This window comes from Petromyzon marinus, chromosome 30 (assembly GCF_048934315.1).
Source record: "Petromyzon marinus isolate PM22_M1 ecotype Great Lakes invasive population chromosome 30, UKy_Petmar_22M1.pri1.0, whole genome shotgun sequence".
NCBI classification, from domain to species: domain Eukaryota; kingdom Metazoa; phylum Chordata; class Hyperoartia; order Petromyzontiformes; family Petromyzontidae; genus Petromyzon; species Petromyzon marinus.
In genome coordinates this window covers 1,105,675-1,126,706 of record NC_133696.1, presented here as the reverse complement: position 1 = coordinate 1,126,706, position 21,032 = coordinate 1,105,675, and the positions used below count along the sequence as shown (strand labels likewise).

At 46.4% G+C, this 21,032-nt stretch overlaps 1 protein-coding gene across 1 annotated transcript in view; it reads right to left on the bottom strand.

Annotated features, from left to right (window-relative positions):
- Positions 1 to 771: 771 nt before the first annotated feature.
- Positions 772 to 21,032, bottom strand: part of LOC116947429 (nicotinamide phosphoribosyltransferase-like) — a 31,084-nt gene continuing 10,823 nt past the window's right edge. The window contains exons 2-11 of the mRNA XM_032963128.2: positions 19,231 to 19,387; positions 15,873 to 15,976; positions 14,740 to 14,868; positions 11,937 to 12,095; positions 10,461 to 10,591; positions 9,560 to 9,788; positions 9,060 to 9,179; positions 8,186 to 8,326; positions 7,742 to 7,867; positions 772 to 7,208 (exon numbers count right to left, since the gene is read on the bottom strand). Of these exons, the coding sequence (XP_032819019.2) occupies positions 7,044 to 7,208; positions 7,742 to 7,867; positions 8,186 to 8,326; positions 9,060 to 9,179; positions 9,560 to 9,788; positions 10,461 to 10,591; positions 11,937 to 12,095; positions 14,740 to 14,868; positions 15,873 to 15,976; positions 19,231 to 19,387 (1,461 nt within the window). The 3' untranslated portion in view covers positions 772 to 7,043. The remainder of the gene's footprint in view (positions 7,209 to 7,741; positions 7,868 to 8,185; positions 8,327 to 9,059; positions 9,180 to 9,559; positions 9,789 to 10,460; positions 10,592 to 11,936; positions 12,096 to 14,739; positions 14,869 to 15,872; positions 15,977 to 19,230; positions 19,388 to 21,032) is intronic.

Genomic DNA, 21,032 nt, shown 5'->3' with positions numbered 1-21,032 from the left:
AAATTTAAATAAACTCTCACCATTTATATCGTGATCAAAGTAAATTTAACTTCTAATTATTATTGACGTGCGAGTCTACACTCTATTTCAGGATGGTTCTTTAAATGATTTTGCAGGAGTCGTCGATATTGCTGTTGACCTCATGCCAGACCCCCCCCCCGCCATGCTCAAACGCATGCTAGACCTCGCGCTCACACGACGCTTGTGGTCCAGCATGGGGCGGAGAGCAAAAACGTGGATTCAAGCGAGACCATCGCAACAAGCACACATTGAAAAACGAATGTTACGGGAGAAGTTAAATGTGTTTTGCATCCTTGGAAGCGACAGGCTAACGGCAGGGCACCAAGCCACGTTGACACTTTTTAACGAAGGTCGTGAAACGGCATCCGCCAGTGTGCGCGTGTCCCGGGCTCTGTGAGCGCGGCGACTCCCGTGCACAATCCCCGATGAATGTTGACGTGCTGCCCTTCGACTGCCGCCACGCCACGAGTCTTGCGTGCATGGGGTGGTCACCCAGCAAAAGCACCACACTGGCCCCTACCTTGCTGAGCTTCCGAGGTATGATGGGATAGGGTGCATTACGGGTGGATTGATACAATACACGTCTATTAACTAAGCGAATTGAAGAAAAAAAAGTGTTTTATTTTAAATGTACATTTTATTTGCTCAAGATAAAAATTTGGTCCCAAAGACACCACAGTTAAATTAGCCACGTTACTAATCAGGAGGTGGGTATTATAACCACTTAGATACATGACAATCAAACAGGTAAATGATTATGCGGTTTAATCAAAACATAAACGTGACCAACATACACAGTGCTATGCACCTTTTATGACATTGATGGTTAATTGTATATCGTGGTGTGGCTTTGCACAGAGACACACACACACAATCGCACACAAAGATTCCCGGAGAGCCCATCAACGCTGTTAGCGAGCACCTGTTAAGGCCGGAAGGGCGCTCAAGAAGGTGATGTGGCCGGGACCACGCCAGGCAGTCTGCATCTCGCCCGAGTAATAATGTTGATTAGTACCAAGGGGAAAGCGAGACACAATTCTAAGTTAGATCGCCAATGTTGCTAGCCGTGGCTCAGGAATTTAATTTAGATACCCGGGTTCTCAGTGCAATCTGGGACGCCACTGGTCCACACACACACAGTAGCAGAATGTGTGTGCTTTTGCTCATTCACTCGCTCATACGCGTGTCAAGTCACAAGGAAACTCTTCGTGGTTGGTCAGACAGTGACGAGGCAATGTAATTCATAAGATACCCCTTCGTTAAGTGTTGCATCCACACATCTGGTGGTAGCCTACACTCTACAATACAATCATTAGGCAACCTAGGTGCTGTTAAACTTCACGTGAGAATGTCTAGCAGGCACTCCAATTAGTGAACAATAGAAGATACTATTTAAAAAGAGAAAGTTTAATCATTCGTTATTTTGGGACATTTTATTAAATTGTCCAATTTAGAAAGAAAAAAACCCCTGTAGGGTGTTGTGTTTACAACAAACCGAAAGGACAGTGACCGACAAGCACATGCAAACCATACCCACATGTGTACGTGTGTAACAGCATAACACTTATAACACATGCTGCTGCGTCTTAACATCACACTCGGGACGGACACAGCAGGATGCACAATAGCAGGGCTGCAATGTGAGGAACAGGACATTGTAAGTTGAACGGAATCAAGGTGTCGATGGTTTCAGAATGGATCAAACACGAACTTTTCTAGTTTATATATACATTACAGTTAGTCCTGAAGTTAACACTTTTAAATTGCAATTATGAAAGTCTTAAAATACGCTTCAAATCAGACCAACTTTGTAGTCCCAAACGGTGTTGTGCTCCTCCCACGACCGATGCCTTTAGTGTCGTGGATAGGCCATCAGTGACATTAACGGCTTACATTTAAAAACCTAGTTTTACACGTTGCTATTTATAGCTCTTGGAACTTGTAGGATTCATTGTAAAGGAAACATGGAGCCTATGGAGTTTTCGAGATGAATCCTACAAATGCCAAGAAATTTTTAATATCCACATCGTTTGTGCAGCTCAAGGACATTTCACGGACACCATTATACACCACAATTTTTTTTTTTTACAAAAATGTTATTTCATCTTTCAATTCAGAGTTCTTTCACAAATACTCCATAGCTTTGCGTATATTCCAACATTAACATCTCAATAAAAAATAAACCCAAACGGCTGTGAAATGATGATACCCTGGCAGGCAGATTTGAAGAATGCTTGCAACAACACCACTTGGAGACATTAAGTGGAAACATCAACCTGCAAACACATCCATCATCTCAAGTCTTGCGAGCACCCCACGTTTAACGCTCAATCGCGTTCTGCCGATGAACAGCGCAGCTAGAACAATGACAAGTGTCCGTGATGGCATTTATAAAGAGTTCGTCTTGAACAGTTCACCGATTGTTAACATGAACCTACATCGGGGCTAATTGCTCCAGCGCAAGATGCGCTCCGCGTTCATTTAGACCGCGAATCGTTGTACTTATAAGCAAGTTACGTAACCATATGCGTCAATATGAAAACCGCGGATGGTTAGGCAAATCATTCCCGTGATAAATGTGAAAAACAAGTTTTTGTCATTGTTGGGACCGAAACAAACATGCGGCCGAGCATGGAAGGATGTTCTGTGCTAATGAACTCGGATTAAAATTATTACTACTCCACGAGAGACAACGCGTTTTAGCCACACTACCAAACATTCGGTGATACAAAACAGCAAAAAACAGTCACACAAAAATGACCCATTAGATTGTGATTACGTGTTAACAACTATCTAAAATCAGGTAATGGGGTTCCATTTATTTCAGTCTCCGCACATGGCGAATATTTAATTCTTCGCTACGCAGACTCGCAAGCGGCCTCGTGTGCGGAAAAAAAAACTTCATATTCGAATTTGAATTAAGATCAAATCATCACAAATACATTTGCACGATTTCTTCATTGTTAACCACATTTAGCCGCCCAAGGCAGCAAGGGAGACGTTTCCACATACTGCGTTACACCTCCGCTCAATAGACATTCGGATACCAACGGCGTGAGCAAAAGCCACACGCACATAGCAAATTGGCATTCAATGTAACTTTTTAAAATCGAGCCTCGTTCTGGATTATAGAAAATGAAAAAAGTACAGCACAAACATGGAGTCGTCTGATATATAAACAAAAACAATTGAAAACAGACTAAAAGTGAAGGTGTTCAGATTCATGCCATTTCTCAACAGCAATCTTTACGATCATCGTTGGAGCCCATCGTACATAAAAAAAAAACTAAAATAGGATTAAAATTAGGCCACAACAATAACCTTAGGTATTTCCTAGTCTCTTGTTTGCTAAATTTAATCTCCGCGACTCAAAGTATTAAGTGGCATCCGTGGTGACCGTGAAAATGCCTCGTTAAGAGACATTGGCAACATGTTTATAAACAAGGTTAGGCACAACAAATGTCTTTGGGAGTAATTGGGAACAGAGACATCAAACTATTGCAATGCCAGTTTGTTGCGAACATTTGTAACTAAGCCAAGCTTTTGGATGAAAATATCTAATTCGCAGCAGCAACAGCCAGTTTAAAGCACAAGCCAACGTGAAGCCGCGATAATGGAGCCCCCCCTTGCGGCTGAACAATGTATTTCACGAGACCAGATCTCAGACCAAGAATTCAGGCAAATCAAGGAGACAATTACGGAAAGTTTTAAATCTCCACGACTCGGCAAGACAACAGTGACGGCTTCATTGTCGACCCGTCTGATGAAACCATGTGGCTCTTGAAACAGTGCTGTGTTATAACACAGCACTGTTTCAAGAGCCACATGTTTGTGTTATAAAACAGCACTGTTTCAATAGAGCTTCAAGTTTCCACGGAATGACACAGCACCGTTTCAATAGAGCTTCAAGTTTCCGCGTTATGACACAGCACTGCATGAACAAAGCACGTGCACATGTATCACGCACGAACAACTTTACACGCCCCAGTTTTTGTTTATTACAATGCAACGGTGTATTGAGGCACAGCTAATTGAGTTACAAAGTATTTTGTAATGTGATCGCCGCACCCTGCATGCATGCGGATATACATAATACAAAACTACAACACACGAACTGCGTGCATCTCGCGATGGCCACGCACTCGTGCGGAAATCCTCGATTTGTTGCAAAAGCCTTCGCTAGGAGTCACAGCGGTGGGGGGGGGGGGGGGGCGATCAGGAGTCGTCGTGTTCCATGTGCCGAGCCGGGCCCGTAACCTAAAGAAAAGACGGGCACCTTTCTTCCACCTACTAACTCAACTTGCTATGTCGTCCTTTTTTTAAATCGAATTTCTTACATTACACACGCAGAATGTCAATTGTTTTTATCGCCAACGGTAACAGCGCGAGCATGTTACATTTGAGAACGCCAGCCTGTGGCTCAAAGTTTTTTTTCCGTGGAATTACAATAGCACGTGAATTAAAGTGGGGTTTGGTCCTCAAACGAAGCCCAAGACTTGGCTTTCCTTCAACCTAGCGTCAAGTCACCGGCTCCGTAACGAAGGGGAAACCCCCTCGTGTTGCCGTGGCCTCTTGGCAACGCAGGAACGCACGTGCCAAGTGAACTCGATCGCCGACGTGAACACGGGGAACCCGACCAGGTGCGGTCACGTCGCACAGCACGCGTGCCATTGGAAGCGCGTCACAAGAATATCTTCTTGACAAGTCTCTCTCTCTCTCTCGGGCCGCATCCTGTAAGTTCGGCGAGCAGTCACGACTGCACCCAAGACACTCTTTGTGCCTGGCGAGGTACAAACGGTCTGTACTTGGCGACTGGCTCGTTACAGACGAGACGTTGTTTTGAAAATAAAAGAGACCACGCGCAGGACTTAGGTCACTGCGATCTTAACAGATCGGATATAAATGTCATCCATAAATCAGAGGCTGTAAAATACACACACGCACAGATCAATGTACAATACACAGATCAATGCGCTTCGAAAATATTGGGCCTCCACGGAGGGCAACGCATGCACAAAGTGGGCCACATTTAAAACCATGGTGCGCAGCTCTCAAATGGTTGTTTATATTTATTACACACAAACATTCATACACACAAAAACACTCCTTAAATATAGCACTGACTGCATATACAAGGGGCACCAGACATTAAAGAAAAAAAATCACAATTGTAGGAAAGATAAATCGAGACTAAGAGCTTCTGTACAACACATGGACACGAATCCACATGGCTGCCGCACTGCGTATCGTCATCATACCCTAGATTAAAATGTCCAGCCAGCGCACAATAGAATATGTTAAGATCAAGAGCTAGTTTGACTTCATGCCAACACGGGGTATAAATTGGTCCATCACGGACGCAGCCAGAGGTTGGTTGGGCCACGTAATCACGCACACACCCTTCTCATTAGTGCTTGGGTTTTTTTTTTATACAGATGTGCAAAAGTCCAAATATTTTACAATTTAAAAGCAAAAAAATGGTTCTCAGTTAATCGCATGTGTAATGTAATCTGTGGCAGATAAATAGTAATTTCTGCCAGGAGAGGTAATAACTGAAAATCATCAGATGGGTACGTGGACAATGTCCATCTTTGGAAGCGATCTTATTATTATTTTCCTGTTGGGTGTGGTGGAGTGTGTTGATATTTTTATTGTGGGGTTTTTCCCCTCCAATCATGGGCACATCTTTTTTAAAATGTACAGCCATCGTACACACTCGATATTTTTCGTCTTAAGTAAAGGAGAAATCCGACAAAACATTGTCTAAGAAACTTTCAGCTTCATACGCCGCTGTTAGTGTAGGATACTTTGGGTCAATACGCCAACTCCTATTTGCAATTGTAATGTGAATAAATTACTGCTTTTTTATTTAAAAGTGCCACGTTCAACAATTGCGCAGGGGAATTAATGTTATACTTAAACTAGTGTGGATGAAGAGAAATCTGCTGCCAAACCGCATCAAGTAAAACCCGGGCACACAGTCGCTGTCAAAGACACACACGTGTGCAAATTGTCTTGTGATCGGTTAGTCCTACGAATTAAAATCTACATCTCAATGAGGTGCCACAGTTAGAGCACACAATATTCAAGTTGCGAGCTCAAATTCCAGTCGAGAATCAAATCCGCCGTTTGCCCATTTGATAAACAAGAGCAGCATTTGTTGGTGGCTGCCCATGCATGTTTTTGATTAAGAAAGCTCTACACCCCTTCATTGTAAAATTTCCCATTAAAATCGCAATTGGAAAATAACAGATGGGAAAAACACCATATATTAATGAAAAACTCAAATGCATGGACAATCAACAGTAGTGGTCCCACAGAGGGACCCACCTCCACCACGATCATTTGGCATTTGTACCAAGAGCTCCTGATTTTTTGCCACAGGGAGACCACCTCGGGCCTTCCAGTGCTCGATGAAAGCAAGGGAAAAACTCTTAACATTGACGACATCCCAATGAGAAGCAGGCATGAGTTTTTACAGCGGCTCATGGGCAGCCTGAGCGGATAAAAGGGGCGTGGAGTGGATAAGTAGGGGGTGTACGAGTGGGGGTGGGTGTTGGGTTCGGTAGGGGTGTGGTGTGTACGAGTGGGGGTGGGTGTTGGGTTCGGTAGGGGTGTGGTGTGTACGAGTGGGGGTGGGTGTTGGGTTCGGTAGGGGTGTGGTGTGTACGAGTGGGGGTGGGGGTTGGGTTCGGTAGGGGTGTGGTGTGTACGAGTGGGGGTGGGTGTTGGGTTCGGTAGGGGTGTGGTGTGTACAAGTGGGGGTGGGTGTTGGGTTCGGTAGGGGTGTGGTGTGTATGAGTGGGGGTGGGTGTTGGGTTCGGTAGGGGTGTGGTGTGTACGAGTGGGGGTGGATGTTGGGTTCGGTAGGGGTGTGGTGTGTATGAGTGGGGGTGGGTGTTGGGTTCGGTAGGGGTGTGGTGTGTACGAGTGGGGGTGGGTGTTGGGTTCGGTAGGGGTGTGGTGTGTACGAGTGGGGGTGGGTGTTCAGGGGGTAACTCCGGTGGCGACCCTCCCCCCCATCACGCCGCATTCCCCTCCCCGTCCTGCACCTCCCACACGCGCTGCCGCTCGCTCTCGCGAAGCCGCTCCATTTCCGTGTCGCTCAGCGCCGCCCTCTGCCGCACGTCCTCGAACTGGTAGTCGCTCATCAGCACGCCGTTCTCGAACACAGTCACCAGCACGTCCTGCGCGGCAAGGGGCGGGATTAAAAAAAAAAGTGCAGAAAAAGAGGTGGATGGGAGCAGTTAGGAGTGCTCTTGGAAAACTGAACTTGATTATGAAAGCAACAAAGCAACGTTCCTCAAGCAGAAAGCTTTTAAATCAGTGAACATTACCTGTTATGATGTACACACACTGACAAAGCAAACCAAACAAAATCTAAGAAGTGGCTGATTATAAATAAATAACATCATTTACAAAAACCATTGCGTGCTTTTGGCGAATGAAAAAGCCACTCAACTAACCTTGGTTTGATTTAAATTAAGTTGAATAATTTATCTGGCAGCTCAGCAACATGTCTAACTGGCCTTATGCTACCGGTGGTACTCTGAAAGGGCGCAACTGGTCCGGAGTTAGCCGGCTTAAACAATGCTGCTGGAAACATTGGTCCACAAGTTCCATAACACTGATGGGACCAAAACGCGATTGTGTTAAGAGACGAAACGATGTCCGTGTTGTATTATTTAGCGGCCTTGGCATGTGGAGTGGGGCGACGTACGGTGTTGGGGTCCCCACGCCCCTCTTGCACTGTGTGGAAGGAGCCGTCGGGCGTACGGTGCAGAGACAGGCGTCCTCGCTTGGAGGCCTTGCCCGGGTCCGTCACGGGGTTCTTGTACACGTTAATCTGCCACGAGACGGAGGCATTCAACACGGCAAGGCAGTCGCAAGATACGGTGCCGGAGGGAACCAAAGTGTGGAATTGGGCTACACTCACGCTTATTTATGGCACACACGCACAACGCCGTCATTCATAAACAACAAGATTTCAAGCGGTGCTTGTTTTTTCAAATTAGGACCACACTGCGCACACTTGCCATAACTCAACGCCGAACAACATCTCCCTGTCTGTTCCAGCCCGAGGCCTACACCGGCAACCTCTGGGCCTGTTTCAACCCGAGTCTCACCCCGGCGATCTCGCTGCCTGTGCGAGTTCGAGACTTACCCCCTGACCAGCGATCTCCGCGTAGCTGCACTTGAACGAGCAGTTGAGGATGTCTCGGTTGACGCGCTGCAGGATGGCACCGCCAGCCCCAAACGCCACGTTCTCCACGCTCCAGCGCTCGCGGTGCAGCGCTCGCAGCACCTGCGGGGCCACGCGACCGTTTAAGTCTCTGGTTGGACAAGTTGTGTGTGGGCGTGGTGTGCGTCAAACGAATCGTGGGGAGCAGTGGCGCAACGGTTAGCGTACTACGCTACGGACCCGGTGGCCTTGGGATCGATTCCTGGTCACGGCTAACACCGGCAAGGAGTTAAATACGATCTGGGCCCCGAGTCTGAAATAAGTCGGCCGTAAACAAGCACCTGGTGTGTAAGGGCCAGCAGTGCGCGAGACGATTGCGGTTGGGTGTGGTGCAGACTGCACCTCTCTCCCTCGTGCATCATTCTGGCCTTTATTAGGTGTTCACTAACAGCATGTGCTTCAACAGTCTATACAGCAATACAGGGGAACATTGCCCTTGTACAGAGTTCCCTCTTCATGCGGGAAATGCGTCCCAACAAAAGGACGCACAAAGCGAAACCGCACGAGGAGACAGCTGCCTGCAGAGTAGCGCACAGTACACACACACAGTAACATACACAGTAACATACACAGTACCCACACAACGTTGTCCCACGTCCAACCGCATAGCCACATGTAGAGTGAATTCAAACCGCATAGAACGAATTTTTGGTAAAAATAGGTTAGCCGCATATACAACGTGACATCGTACAAACATCTCACCCGCATAGAGAGAGGGAAACCTGCCTATCGCTAGCGTCCATCGAGCTCAGGCTACGTAAAGTTACAGGTGCCAATGCATCAGTGTGCCAGCTACCTTGACCAGCGTGTGCGTGCCAATGCCGTCGCCTTGGATGACCCGCAGGTAGGGTGGCAGCACCTTGAAGCCGCGCTCGTTTGTCGTCGTCCCAAACTTCTCTCCGAGGATGTTCAACACCTACACGCACACAGAGGGGCAATCAGACTCGACGTCATGAGGTGCGAAGCGGGATCGTGATTCATTGGCGCCTCTCTATGTATGTACACTGAACTTCTTTCGCACAGCATGTAGCCAACCGTGCTAAATCGGGGGGGCGCTAATCCCCTAAGAATCGCAAAGTTGCCCGAGTTTGGCTCAAATGAGGATACGGACCTCGGGTATCAACAATGAAGCAACAATTTTAAAAAGGTGACTTAGCACGTTGAGCTTCTTTCGCACCACACATAGCCAATCGTGCCAACTGGAGGCGCACATTATCGACACGGATTCTAAGTCCTCTCCCCCCCTCCTTCACGAGACGTGCGTGGCCGCCCGTCAGCCGGCGGTCGGCCGCCTACCTTGAGCACCATGACGACGGGGTCGCCAGAGTCCGGGCGGATGATGAGCGGCGCCGCGGCGGTGCGCGTGCTCTTCACAAAGTCGTGCAGCTCCTCGCCCCAGATGTGCTCGCACGCGTTGATGATGTCGTAACTGTCGCTCACGATGGACACGGGCAGCTCGGGGAACTCCTCCAGGATGTAGCGGAACGCGTCGCTCTCCTTCTCCTTGCCCCACGCCGTGATGTTGCTGTGCCGTGCCAACGCGCGCGTGTTACGCAAGCGGCCCCCCCCGGCTTTAGCGCAGGGGTTATTTTATTTTACCAGGTAAGGCCCGCTCAGCTGTATGGCTCTTTTTCAGAAGCGACCTGGCTACAAATGATGATAGCCCAACGAAGTGGCTTAGCACGTGGAAATAATTTATCGCAGACAAATACTCTAAACGTACGATTCTAAATGTGGAGTGGAAAACCCGGAGGACCCGGAGAAAATTCCACGCGACCACGGGGAGAGAGACGGGAAAACCTCAAAATATACAGCAGCAGGCGCAAGGGTTGGGATTGAACCTACGACCTCCTGTATACCAGGCGAGGTAATTAACACGTTCCCCATCCCTTAACACCCCTGACACCATGGCGCCCACGTTTCGCTGGCAATTACAATCAGCTTCAGCAGGGGACTTGCCAGAATTGTTAAGACGTCTTCCCGTTTCGGTCTTAACGTCGTACTCAAATTGGAAATGTTGTGGGTTGACTCTCCAACGCACCCGTGCTCAAGTAGTAACCAATTGGCACGTTTTGTTCACGTGTCGTGTATGGTGGTGGCGGGTTTAACGACACATTTATATTTACGCGATCTAACCCAAAACAACCTTTATTATGGGGTGGGGAGGCGGGGGGGTTGAGTTTGGTGCACCGTCCACCTGTGTTCGGAGGCTGGGATCGAGAATCCGGCCATGGGCGAGCCGTAGTATTCGTTGGCGAAGAGGTTCGCGGCCATCGTGTCTGTCCCGCAGAAATTGATGAGGTGAGCCGCGCCTCCAATGCCTGCCGACTAACAGGGGAACAGGAAATCGCACGGAGACCTCTGGCTCAGTCTCACGGACACTACAGGGAGGGCGGTGCTCTTAGCGAGCAGCGATGGAGGCTGGCAGGGCGCACGGCGTGGAGAGAGAGCATGCCGAGAGCGAGACCATCACTCGGTAGCTTGTAGAGAAAAACCACAATAAAGATCGCCCTAAAACACGAGTAGCTCTTATCTTGTTCATACACACACACACACCTAAGCAGTATGTCCCAGGTTAGATTTGATGCTTTCGTGACTGCAGGAATTAATCTTTGTTTTTTTCGGTAAAGTGTTGCTTTACATAGTTCCAAATTTTGCTAAACCCTGTTTGATTTAGTGTGATGTTCCGTCTCTCTGTATCCCCTGGTATATATCTGTGTTAATTCCCTCTACTTAAGGTCTGTATATCTGCGGTTATGTGTTTCCTCTACCTGATGATGATTGCTTGTGTGTTGCAATCGAAACGGCATATATTATGTAATTTTATTTGTATTTTTCTTATTTCTACGTGACTTTACCGAAGTTGGAATCTTCATTAGTTAGAAAAAATAATTTAAAATCATGGTGAAGTGCATCTTCATGGCACTTGCAACAATCTGGTACAATCTAATACATTAATGCAGTGATGTCATTACAGCATGCTACCGAGGAATGCATAAACTTTTCAAAGCAACGTATTTTTGGCTTTTTTCCACAATATTTTGAAATTGTGGCCGTCATCGTTATGTAAAAAGATATGGAATTTTTGCAAAGCCATACATCTCACACCATGCCACGGAACAATTAATCTAAAGTGATATTACAGAACTACTTCTGAGATCCCGTCAAGCGACCTCCGAGCCACACTCTGTGCTGGACATTTCCCACACAGCCCGCTAAAGGGGGTGGGGGCATTGCAGGGCAGTAGACCACGTACAGCCTTTCATCAATCCACTGCTGGATGACGGCGACCCCACAGCATGTGGGTCGTGGGGAAGTTTTTCGGCATATTTCACTATGCTGGTGGCTCGATAAAAGGTGAGGAGCGGAATGGGTCCACCCAAGTGCAGCACAACGATGAACTTATGCACTTCCCTCTGCAGCTTACGTCTGCACCCACAGCCGAAAAGCACAACCTGCTGTATGTGGCGGTCATCCATCAAAGAATCTATCCCGGAGGGCTCAACCCCGCTTTGGCTTCCGAAAAGTGACCAGATGGGGTGCATACCGAGCGACTTTGTCACAAGCAGCTCAAGTATGCGTGTGCAGAATAGACGCACGTGCGCACACACACACACACACACGGACAAGGTGCGTTTGTGTTTTGGACCGAAACCCTGGAAACACGACGCACCTCGTGTGACGACACGCCGCGATACCCAAAGTCGTGCAGCTTGAACTCGAGGCCCTTGAGGCTGCCGGCCGTCTCCTGCAGGTAGACGGCCAGGTACTCCTTCTGCTTGCGCGAGTTGGTGGCCACCGTGATGGGGTACCACGCCTGCACCAGCAGCGTCTGCGGCACGCGGAAGCGCACAAAAGGGTCCGGGCACAGCAGCGAGAGATATTCTTACCGTGAACAGGTACAGGTGCAGCCCTACAATTGCTTGCTCACGCCACTGCTGGTGATAGATAGTGCCCCTCTAAATGGTGTTTGGTCTACTCTTCCACACTGGCCAGATGACTTGGAGAATGTGGGAATGCCTACATTTTTAGACACCACACCCGACTTGCCGATTAACTGTTGTGAACCCATTTATAGGAGGCGGTGGGGGATTCAAGAAACTTGCACCGTCGCTACAACTGCTGTGCCACGAGACCAAACCGGTGAGACCTCGATGCGGTTACACCATGGCAAGAGCCCTGTATGCTAATAAATTACAATTTGTTGTTGGAGCCATGGTGAAATAATGCATTGCGCGATGAACCCAGCGATACAGAGATTGATTCCTGGCCATGGCAAATGTCAGTGTCGAGCAATATCTGGTCCTATGGTGCCCCCTCTTCACCATCCTACATTGAACAGCAGTGAGACGAGCGGTCAAACACCCTGTGCGTGTCCCACAGAGTGCGTGGAGGCCTTCACGCGGCAGTGGACCGACACAATGAGCTATGCAAGTATTATTATTATCATCATCATTCATTATTTTATTCTCAGAACCCAATTTAATCACAGACGGCTGCCCCGATTAAAAATCAGGATCTAAGTGCTGCCAGCTCGGCACTGAAACGCCCAGACACCGCTACACTGCCTGGCTTTGGAGATTCTCCTTGGCAACACTGCAATGTGCGTTTCTCTCGGTAACCACCTCTCTTCTTTCTTTCACAGATTCAAACCATCGCAACCTCCTATTTCCTGCCATCTACGAGGCTGTCTTGCCATGTTCTGTTCTTCCCATCGAAATCGCTTACCCCAACCCTCCATTGCATTCCTAAAATCCCCAAATGCACCTGCATTGAACGACAGGAAGATGCTTGTCTTAGAGCTGCTTTATTGAAATCAAGGTCTCTCACCCACAATCGTTGCATTCGCAAAAGAAGATAATATTCCATGGAAGCCAAGATCATCCACAGACACTGTGAGAGAGGGCTAGCTACTGCTCAGTGCTCCATGAGCCACCAACTAACCACCTCACCATGATATCAGTACACTTGAGAAACTGGTTTAATTAAAAAGACCAAAACCCAATTTGAACCCAGAACCTCTTCCCCTCCTCCTCCGACAACGATATCTCTCCGATTGAACCAATTTCCAAGGACGTATGAAGACTTCACAACTTGCCACTGGTTTTGTACACTTGCCAAGTAAATGCCTGGCAACAGTTTGGCACAACGGGGCTGATAACAGCCGGGCCAGACATGCATCAAGCTCCAGCAAGCTTGCAACCACCCGGCGCTCGCGACGCAAAACATATGCATCTTCACTTAAAAAAATGAAAATAACTTGGCAACGATTGCTACACTCCACTGGGGTCCTTAGTTTAAGAATCCTGCACCGCGGTGGGAGAAGTTGCGTTGAGAAAATGTTTAAAGTTGTTATCGGCCAGGGACTTTGAATAATTATTGCCTCCAGAATCCAACAGCTGTCGCTTCCCAAAACAGTGCGGAAATCACTGCCAGCCATTTTACCGAGGCCTATTAAGCTTCTCTCAATCTACGGGGCACAGAGGATATTTAAAAATGCACCCAAGATATTAACACTGTCATTATTATGTCAATTTTTGCCAGCACAGCTCGCAGTTGTTAAACCACAATAATAATCCGGTAGTGGGGATTCTGGTGACAGTGGTAGCTGGAAATGCCGATTGTTTGGTTGCTACACCACCGGCACATAATGGCCTACTTTTGCAATCAGAAATTCAGAGATTAATTTTATGTCTCTGTGAATGGCAGGGAACTAACACTCCACCATCAATGAAAGTAATCATGGCATATGGAATAAATGCAGGGTTGATGCACACAAGTTGGACATTGCTCCCCTGAAAAACTTGGCATGATGGCTCATTCATACAAGCCGATTTGAATACAAGTGCTCACAATTGAGATGACAATGAAGAACGTCTACATGACATTTTTATTTCTCTTACTAGAGCATAAGGGACATTTCGGAATGCTCAACTATGCATGTGAATGTCTCATTTGTACCGTCGGTCTCCATGTCGCCCCACGTATGCCGTCTCATTTGCACCGTCGAGTTTGTACGCTGGATCTTGTTTGTGCCATCTCATTCATTCTGCCCATTAGTTGTCATGCTCAGTTTTGAGGACCAAGACAAAAATCGATTCTGTATTCGATCTGTAAACAATAACTTTGACATTTAACTCAACCACAGGAATGATTCACCTTCCATACTTTCAGGTACCTAACAGCGAGCACAGCCCCAGGGCCAATAAAGGTGTCGTTTCTGGTATGAGCGCGCGTGTATGTATGCGTGTGACCTTCACCGGTCCTGGGCCTCCCCTAGGTCGACTTTGCCTCAAATGAGTACAGAGTGCGATGTGTAAAAACATCGCCACTTGGGAAACAAAGGTGGAAGGGCCTGGTGCTCGCCACCCACCCCCTCGTGTGCCGAGCCGACCCTTCATTGGGTGCTACTCGCTAACAGCACTTGCCCCAACAGTCTGTTAGGGCTATACGGGAGATCTTTGTCTTCGTCTTACCTCCACCCAGCTGGTCAGCCAAAAGCAGGCGGGGTCGGTGTTCTCCACGGTGAACAGGACGTTCCCGACCGGCACGACGGTGCCTTCCGGCACCGCCTTGATGCGCAGAGGCAGCTTCCCATCATGCTTCTGCAGAGAGAACAAGGAAGTGGCCTCCCCCCATCAGCGCGGAGTTGCGGGTCGTCATCATCACCGCCGACAGGACCGCGCACTACGTGGCATCAAGAAACCACTACTCGCCTCATCTTGCTTTCTCTTGTGCCGCTACTGTCACACCCGTTGCTCCCGTGAACAAGGGATTCATTACTTATTTAAGCAGTGTACAGCGTTATTGTTACAAGTATTAATCACGTGTATATGCTATTGCTTTCATTACCCGGGTCTCTCTGGAGAAATAAAATGTTGGTCTCAATGGACTAATCATCAGCGGCCACGGTCTATTAACTGTTGGATGAAAGATTTCCCATGCCGTCGCCATGCCTCATGGTCCCGTGATGCCACAATCTGCGTCTCAACAGATCCCTTTGCTCCATCTCTGCAGCGTTCATCCTCTCAGGCACATTCCATCCTTTGCCTGCTATTCCACCACCAGGCTCGCCCATCGGCGGTCATCCCTTGGAGCCACACGTCCTCTCCGAGCCAACTTACTCCACCTCACAGTAAATACGACGCGTCTCCGATTTGCATGCATTCTCCAATCTATATAACGCTGCGGTCCTTCAGTGTAATGCAACTCCAAGCAAGCTTTTTGTGCACTCGTCAGAATGGGTTCCATTTTCTTTGCCCAGTATCCACTTATCACAGAGTAAAACGCAATGATTGAAAACTCCCTCCTCCGGACAGATTTGCCATGCCGATTTTCACGACAGAGTTTCGACTCTCAAAAAGTCTGTCCTGCCTTAATCACCTTTTAATTTATTCACTTAGGATCAGAATATTTATTTATACTGGAGGAATCTGATGAGCTATAAAGCTCTTTCCACAGACGTCCAGTAGATCTTGGATCTGCCTTCAACAATTCCTTAGATTCTGCTGTGTTTTCAGGATGTTCCCCAAACATTTTTATATATATTGTACACGGCTTCTGTTTTGCACTTTAAACATCCGCGTTCCACATTTATAAATCGTGTCACCTCTAAGATGTGCATCCATCCAGCTTCGTTGAATATAGGTTGACCAAAGTGCTTCAAGTAAAACTCCTTCGCGTCCTCTATCTTCTTCCTCGACACCACGTGACCTGCGAATGAGAGGTGGATTTGGGTCAAATGCGGGCACAGAGCTGAAAAACAAACAAAACCACCAACCCAATAAAGTGTTACCCCTCGGTATAATTGCACTTTTTAATCTAGATTTTAGAACTCCTGTCTTTAGAACTACTTCCTGTTTAAGTTCGTTGTCCTTCCCCCGCACCTCTGATTGGCAGGGTCGGCCACGTATGGTGCTAAATAATTTCAATATACATGCATCATATTGACCGTTCAGAATCGTAATGGGAAATCCGCAGGACACGTCGCTAGAAGGGTGATGGCCGGTGGTCAAAACTTGCATCATACTGGCAGCCAAAGGATGGAACATTCCAGAGAGGATGCTTGCTTTGGAGAGAGAAGCGATCAATGGGCTCATTGGCAGTTGCAACAAAAGACCTTGGAGAGATGGCGATAACTTTGGAAGGTCTTTACCCAGCAATGGTTGCTGCTGCTGATGATCAGTTTGAAGAGGGTCCTGTGAATAATCTGTAGAGGGAGTGGATGAAGGCTCAAGGAGGAAGAGTTGCCGATGTCCTTCGGTGACCCTTGGGAGAAACACGTGGGGGAGCGGCGCATCGCGTGCGCCATCCGTGCCTCCCTCATGCAAAGGCTGATTTAGCCAAAGGAATTACTGGACGCTGGCCAAAATCTGCGAGCCAATCTGTTGGCTATAATTAAAAGGGACGTGTGGAGTGTGTTCGTGTTAGTCACCACAGCCGGATTAGTGGAGGAGCAATGGATGAGGGTTCAACGTCTCTTTTGTCGATTAGCAGAAAAACTTGACGGGAGAAATGATTTAAGCCTGTCGAAGTGTTCAGGTTTCGTGAACACTGTATTATTGTCAAGCAGTTCGCTGTACTGTGCTGTAAATAGTGCACGAGGTTGAAAGGAAAAATGAATCCAACAATAGTGCTAAAGAATTATTTTAACCACAGCTTCGGCGAATATTCAAATGGACTGGCACACTTTTTTTTAAACGCATCAGAATAAAACACTACCGTAATAAAAAAAGAACCCACCGAATAGATACAGAATAAGGGTCACTGTCTATTCACCAAACCGGGCATTTAATTTCCCCAGCTCTGGTTTGGAGGAGTCACATCTCATGGTTGCAGTCGCTGATGTACACCCATTACACACAGCAATCAATGTAAAAACAACAATTTTCTAAACAAGTGATACAGTTCATGTATCGTGAGCTGAACATGATAATCAATGAAATAATCCTTAATTCATTTGCCAATACATATTACCTTGGCTACAAAAAAAAACAGACATGGTTTAGTGATGTCTTAAAACGATATTTATTTCTTACGGATTTTTTGTCAATCTGGTACAGGTTGACAACCCTCCCCAATGCCATGTCACCATGGGGGTTGCCTGTGACCTTACTTCACCACTTACTTGTCAATACACAGCTAGTGACGCTGGGGGGCCAGGACTGGTTCAGATATTAATCGTCACTGTTGTTAGCTGTGGCCAGACATAAGAGCCCGTGTCACCCGGTTCGTACTGCAGTGCATGCTAATGAATGTGCCACAGCTCCACCCGATATAGTGTGGCGCCATTAAATGGAAGGTTTTGAAATTATCTATGGGAATATTAAAAATACATACCGTAAGGCCTATCAATCTGATAAAGCGGTAGAATTTGACAGCAAGGGTTACAGAATAAAAACTCACTCTAAATTGTATTTTCCAAAAAGCCTCGTTGATCGTGTTGAGTCTCTTAAAAAAGACGCCATACCTCAACATGGTTACCCAAGATGCACTGTGCCAGCAACTTGATGATTCTACGCTGAATACAAATTAGTTTATTGCCAACATTTTTTACTGTGGGGGTTTTTTGTCTGTTACTCAATCTCAATATCTATCAATAGGAAACTCTTCATGTGTCAATTCAAGAATCTTCATCAATAAATTTGTACATTTTTATTTTTACCAGAGTTCCATGGTGTCTCGTGCAGTCTCGAATTATTATTCACTTCATCTCTCTGGCCTACATCTACTACATTCCATGAAGGGCCACTGCCCACAATGTCACCCAATATATAAAAGGTTTCATTTTAAAGCAATGTTATTGACACATGTGTTGAGTTTTTGGTTTTTGTGCTTGTGCAGGATTGAAAAAGAATTTGACAAAGCAAAAATGGTTGGAAATAATGAAAGTCATTCAAAAAAAATGTACGATTGATCTTCACATGCATGAAAGGCACTCGTGAACGCAGATGGCACACTCTCGGTCTTGGGAACCACGCCTAATAAGCACAGCATGTGGCCCATAGGAGGATTAATGACAATATAAAAACACATTTTATTTGTTAATAACGTCTCAAATTAGAATCATGACAAAATCACCCAGAGTGCAGCCAATCTCAAGATGCGACACAGAGCCAAGCTTGGTTAGTTGTCAAATGGGCAACCGCCATGGTTAACAGGCGTTAAAGGCTGCTCCTGCTGCTACGTTATGAGTAGCAAGTGGCAGTGCAGCAATATCCATTGTTATACTGTACTTGTATGTTTCAATGTCTACGCTCCATGTTTTTACCAACCTGCACTAACCAGCATAGTGGAGCAACCCCACGACCGACACGTACACACATCACGAGAACAATGTTATTATGTAAACTAATATCATTTACTCATACATAAATACCTGAGATTCCCAAGGCCCTTTCAGGAGTGTCCTATTTTCGGACGTTTAATTATAAAATGTCCCCCTAAGTTATGTGCACCCATGACAGTTCAGTTCATGATAAAGGTGCAGTGAACAATCTGGTAAACCAGGCGGTTACACAAACATCTGGTTTGTTGAGATTTTTGACTGCACTCTACAAATAAACCAGACCATATTCTTTCGATTTTTAATAGTTGGACAAGAGTCAAACATCTAGACAACAAACACAAGGCCGTTAATTAGAGATGCGACAATTCATCAATTAACGTTAAAGCTCAGGACATGTGCATTACACTCCATGTTTAAAACTTGATTTTGTTTGTTGCGGGAGGAGGTTTATCGTTACATCCCTAGCCAACCGATACACATCTGTCCCCCGCACCTCCGATTAGCACGGTTTGCTACGTACGGTGGGGAAAGAAGTTCAACGTACATAGATATATTTTCCTGCAAGATACCGTCAGGAATACGCGTGCGTGCGTGCGTGCCAGGAATAAGCGCGTACGAAACGAGCTCGCTTTGCACTGTGGTGCGCCCATCGAGGGCACGCGTGCGTGCAGAAAGGCACCTGCGAAGTACTTGCGCAGAGTGTACTGAAGACCGAAGACGACCACCTCCCCGAACTTGACCTCGCCGTCCACGGCTCCGTTGAGCTTCCCGCCGCGGCACTCGAAGTAAGAGTAGACGGTGGTCGTGTTGGGAGGGTACTGCTTGTAGTGCGTCACCTGCACACAGGAACGGGAATAATAGCCATGATGGAATGTACAACATTGATCTAGAAAGAGAGCTTAAATATTTACATTTTTACGAGGATTTCGGTAAAATCTTGACTTAAAGCTTTCGTGCCTGCAGGAATTCATATTCTTTGGGTCTTTCGGTAAAGTTACGTAGAACAAAACAACTAAAACAGCCTGCTTCAGCAGCTTTTCCCCTCCTTTTCTTCTCCTGATCAACGATTGCTTGTGTTGCGATCAAACAATCAGTTTTTTGTTATTTTTTTTGTTCTTTGTGAGACTTTACCGAAAGACAAAGAATAAAGATTTCGGTATTTCAGTTTTTACAAACCCATGTTAAGCAGCAGCCCTTCTTTAAGCATGTAAACGCTGGACCCAGTTTTTACCCTTTTTGGGGTTCATCAGCAGTCCAATAACAATTACCAAAGGTTTACAAGGTGCATTTTTTTCTCTATTCCAGGCCATCAACTTAATATTTTTTCTTTTGAAACTATAAGTTATTTGAGTAATCATAAAAAAATATTTATAGCCAGACATCTACATTTTAATGGAGAATCCTCCTGCATTGGGATGTTTTGACAACTGCATTTGAATAATTTTTCTCTCATGACGGAGGAAATCCGAGTACCCAGATATGAGAGCACAGAAATACAGTACAAGTAAACATGTTGCTGTTGAGGCCTCTACTGCCCACAACGAGGCCCCACAACAGAGCGTCACCTGTATAAAAATAGCAGTCATTGTCGAAACGTGCCCATAGGTCGTCATGGTTGAGATGTTTGGAGCCTCAAATTCCTTTTGTAGTTGGAGCCCACAGTGCCCCAGAGGGAAACAATGCATACGAATGAACGACACTGAAAATGCATAGGTCAGCCACCCACTTGCTGTACTGCTCCCTATGGCAATGGCTCATCGAAGCCTTCATCCAGCAGCGAAATTAACCATAGCTGCCGATTATGAAAGATTTAAAATAAAACTTGCACTTAAAAAATATACAGAGAGCGCTGACTTAGTACTTTCTGTACAGTTAAGGAGGAATGGAATGCACCAATGCTTCCTCTTTCTGTTACGCAATCTCTAATAAAGTATAAAAAGGCTCTTCTCTTTGAAATACTTTCAAAATGAATAGTTCACGGAGAAGTCAACTTTCGTGAACTCGAGTAATAGATTTCAGGCCGGGCAAATCTAAAATCACTTTCTGTTATCACATCTGAAAATGAAAACAAATAATTAACCATCAATTCGCATTATTCCTGAAGATGAACTTTGCTCGCCAACACACGTTCCATTGGGCCTGTCTGCAATCACAAACAGCCTTGACATTGCAAAAACAAACAAAAGGAGAGTCACTTGGTTTGTGTGGTAAGCTCATTTAGCGGTTCATGGTGCAGCGTTATTTATCATGCGAGTCCAAGCCATTAATAACAAGCAGAGTTTACAGGCCAAGTGTATTCTTCCTGCACAGTATTACGGTAACAAAGGCCTGTGATAAAATAGTAAGCCTGACATACAAAAATCAATGTTTTCTCACGTTTATGTCCAATGTGTGTGTTGCCTGAATCACCAGGATTGTGTCCATCTCATATCTTGGAAGCTAAGGCGGCTTCAGCCTGGATGATCCTTTGATGGGTGACCA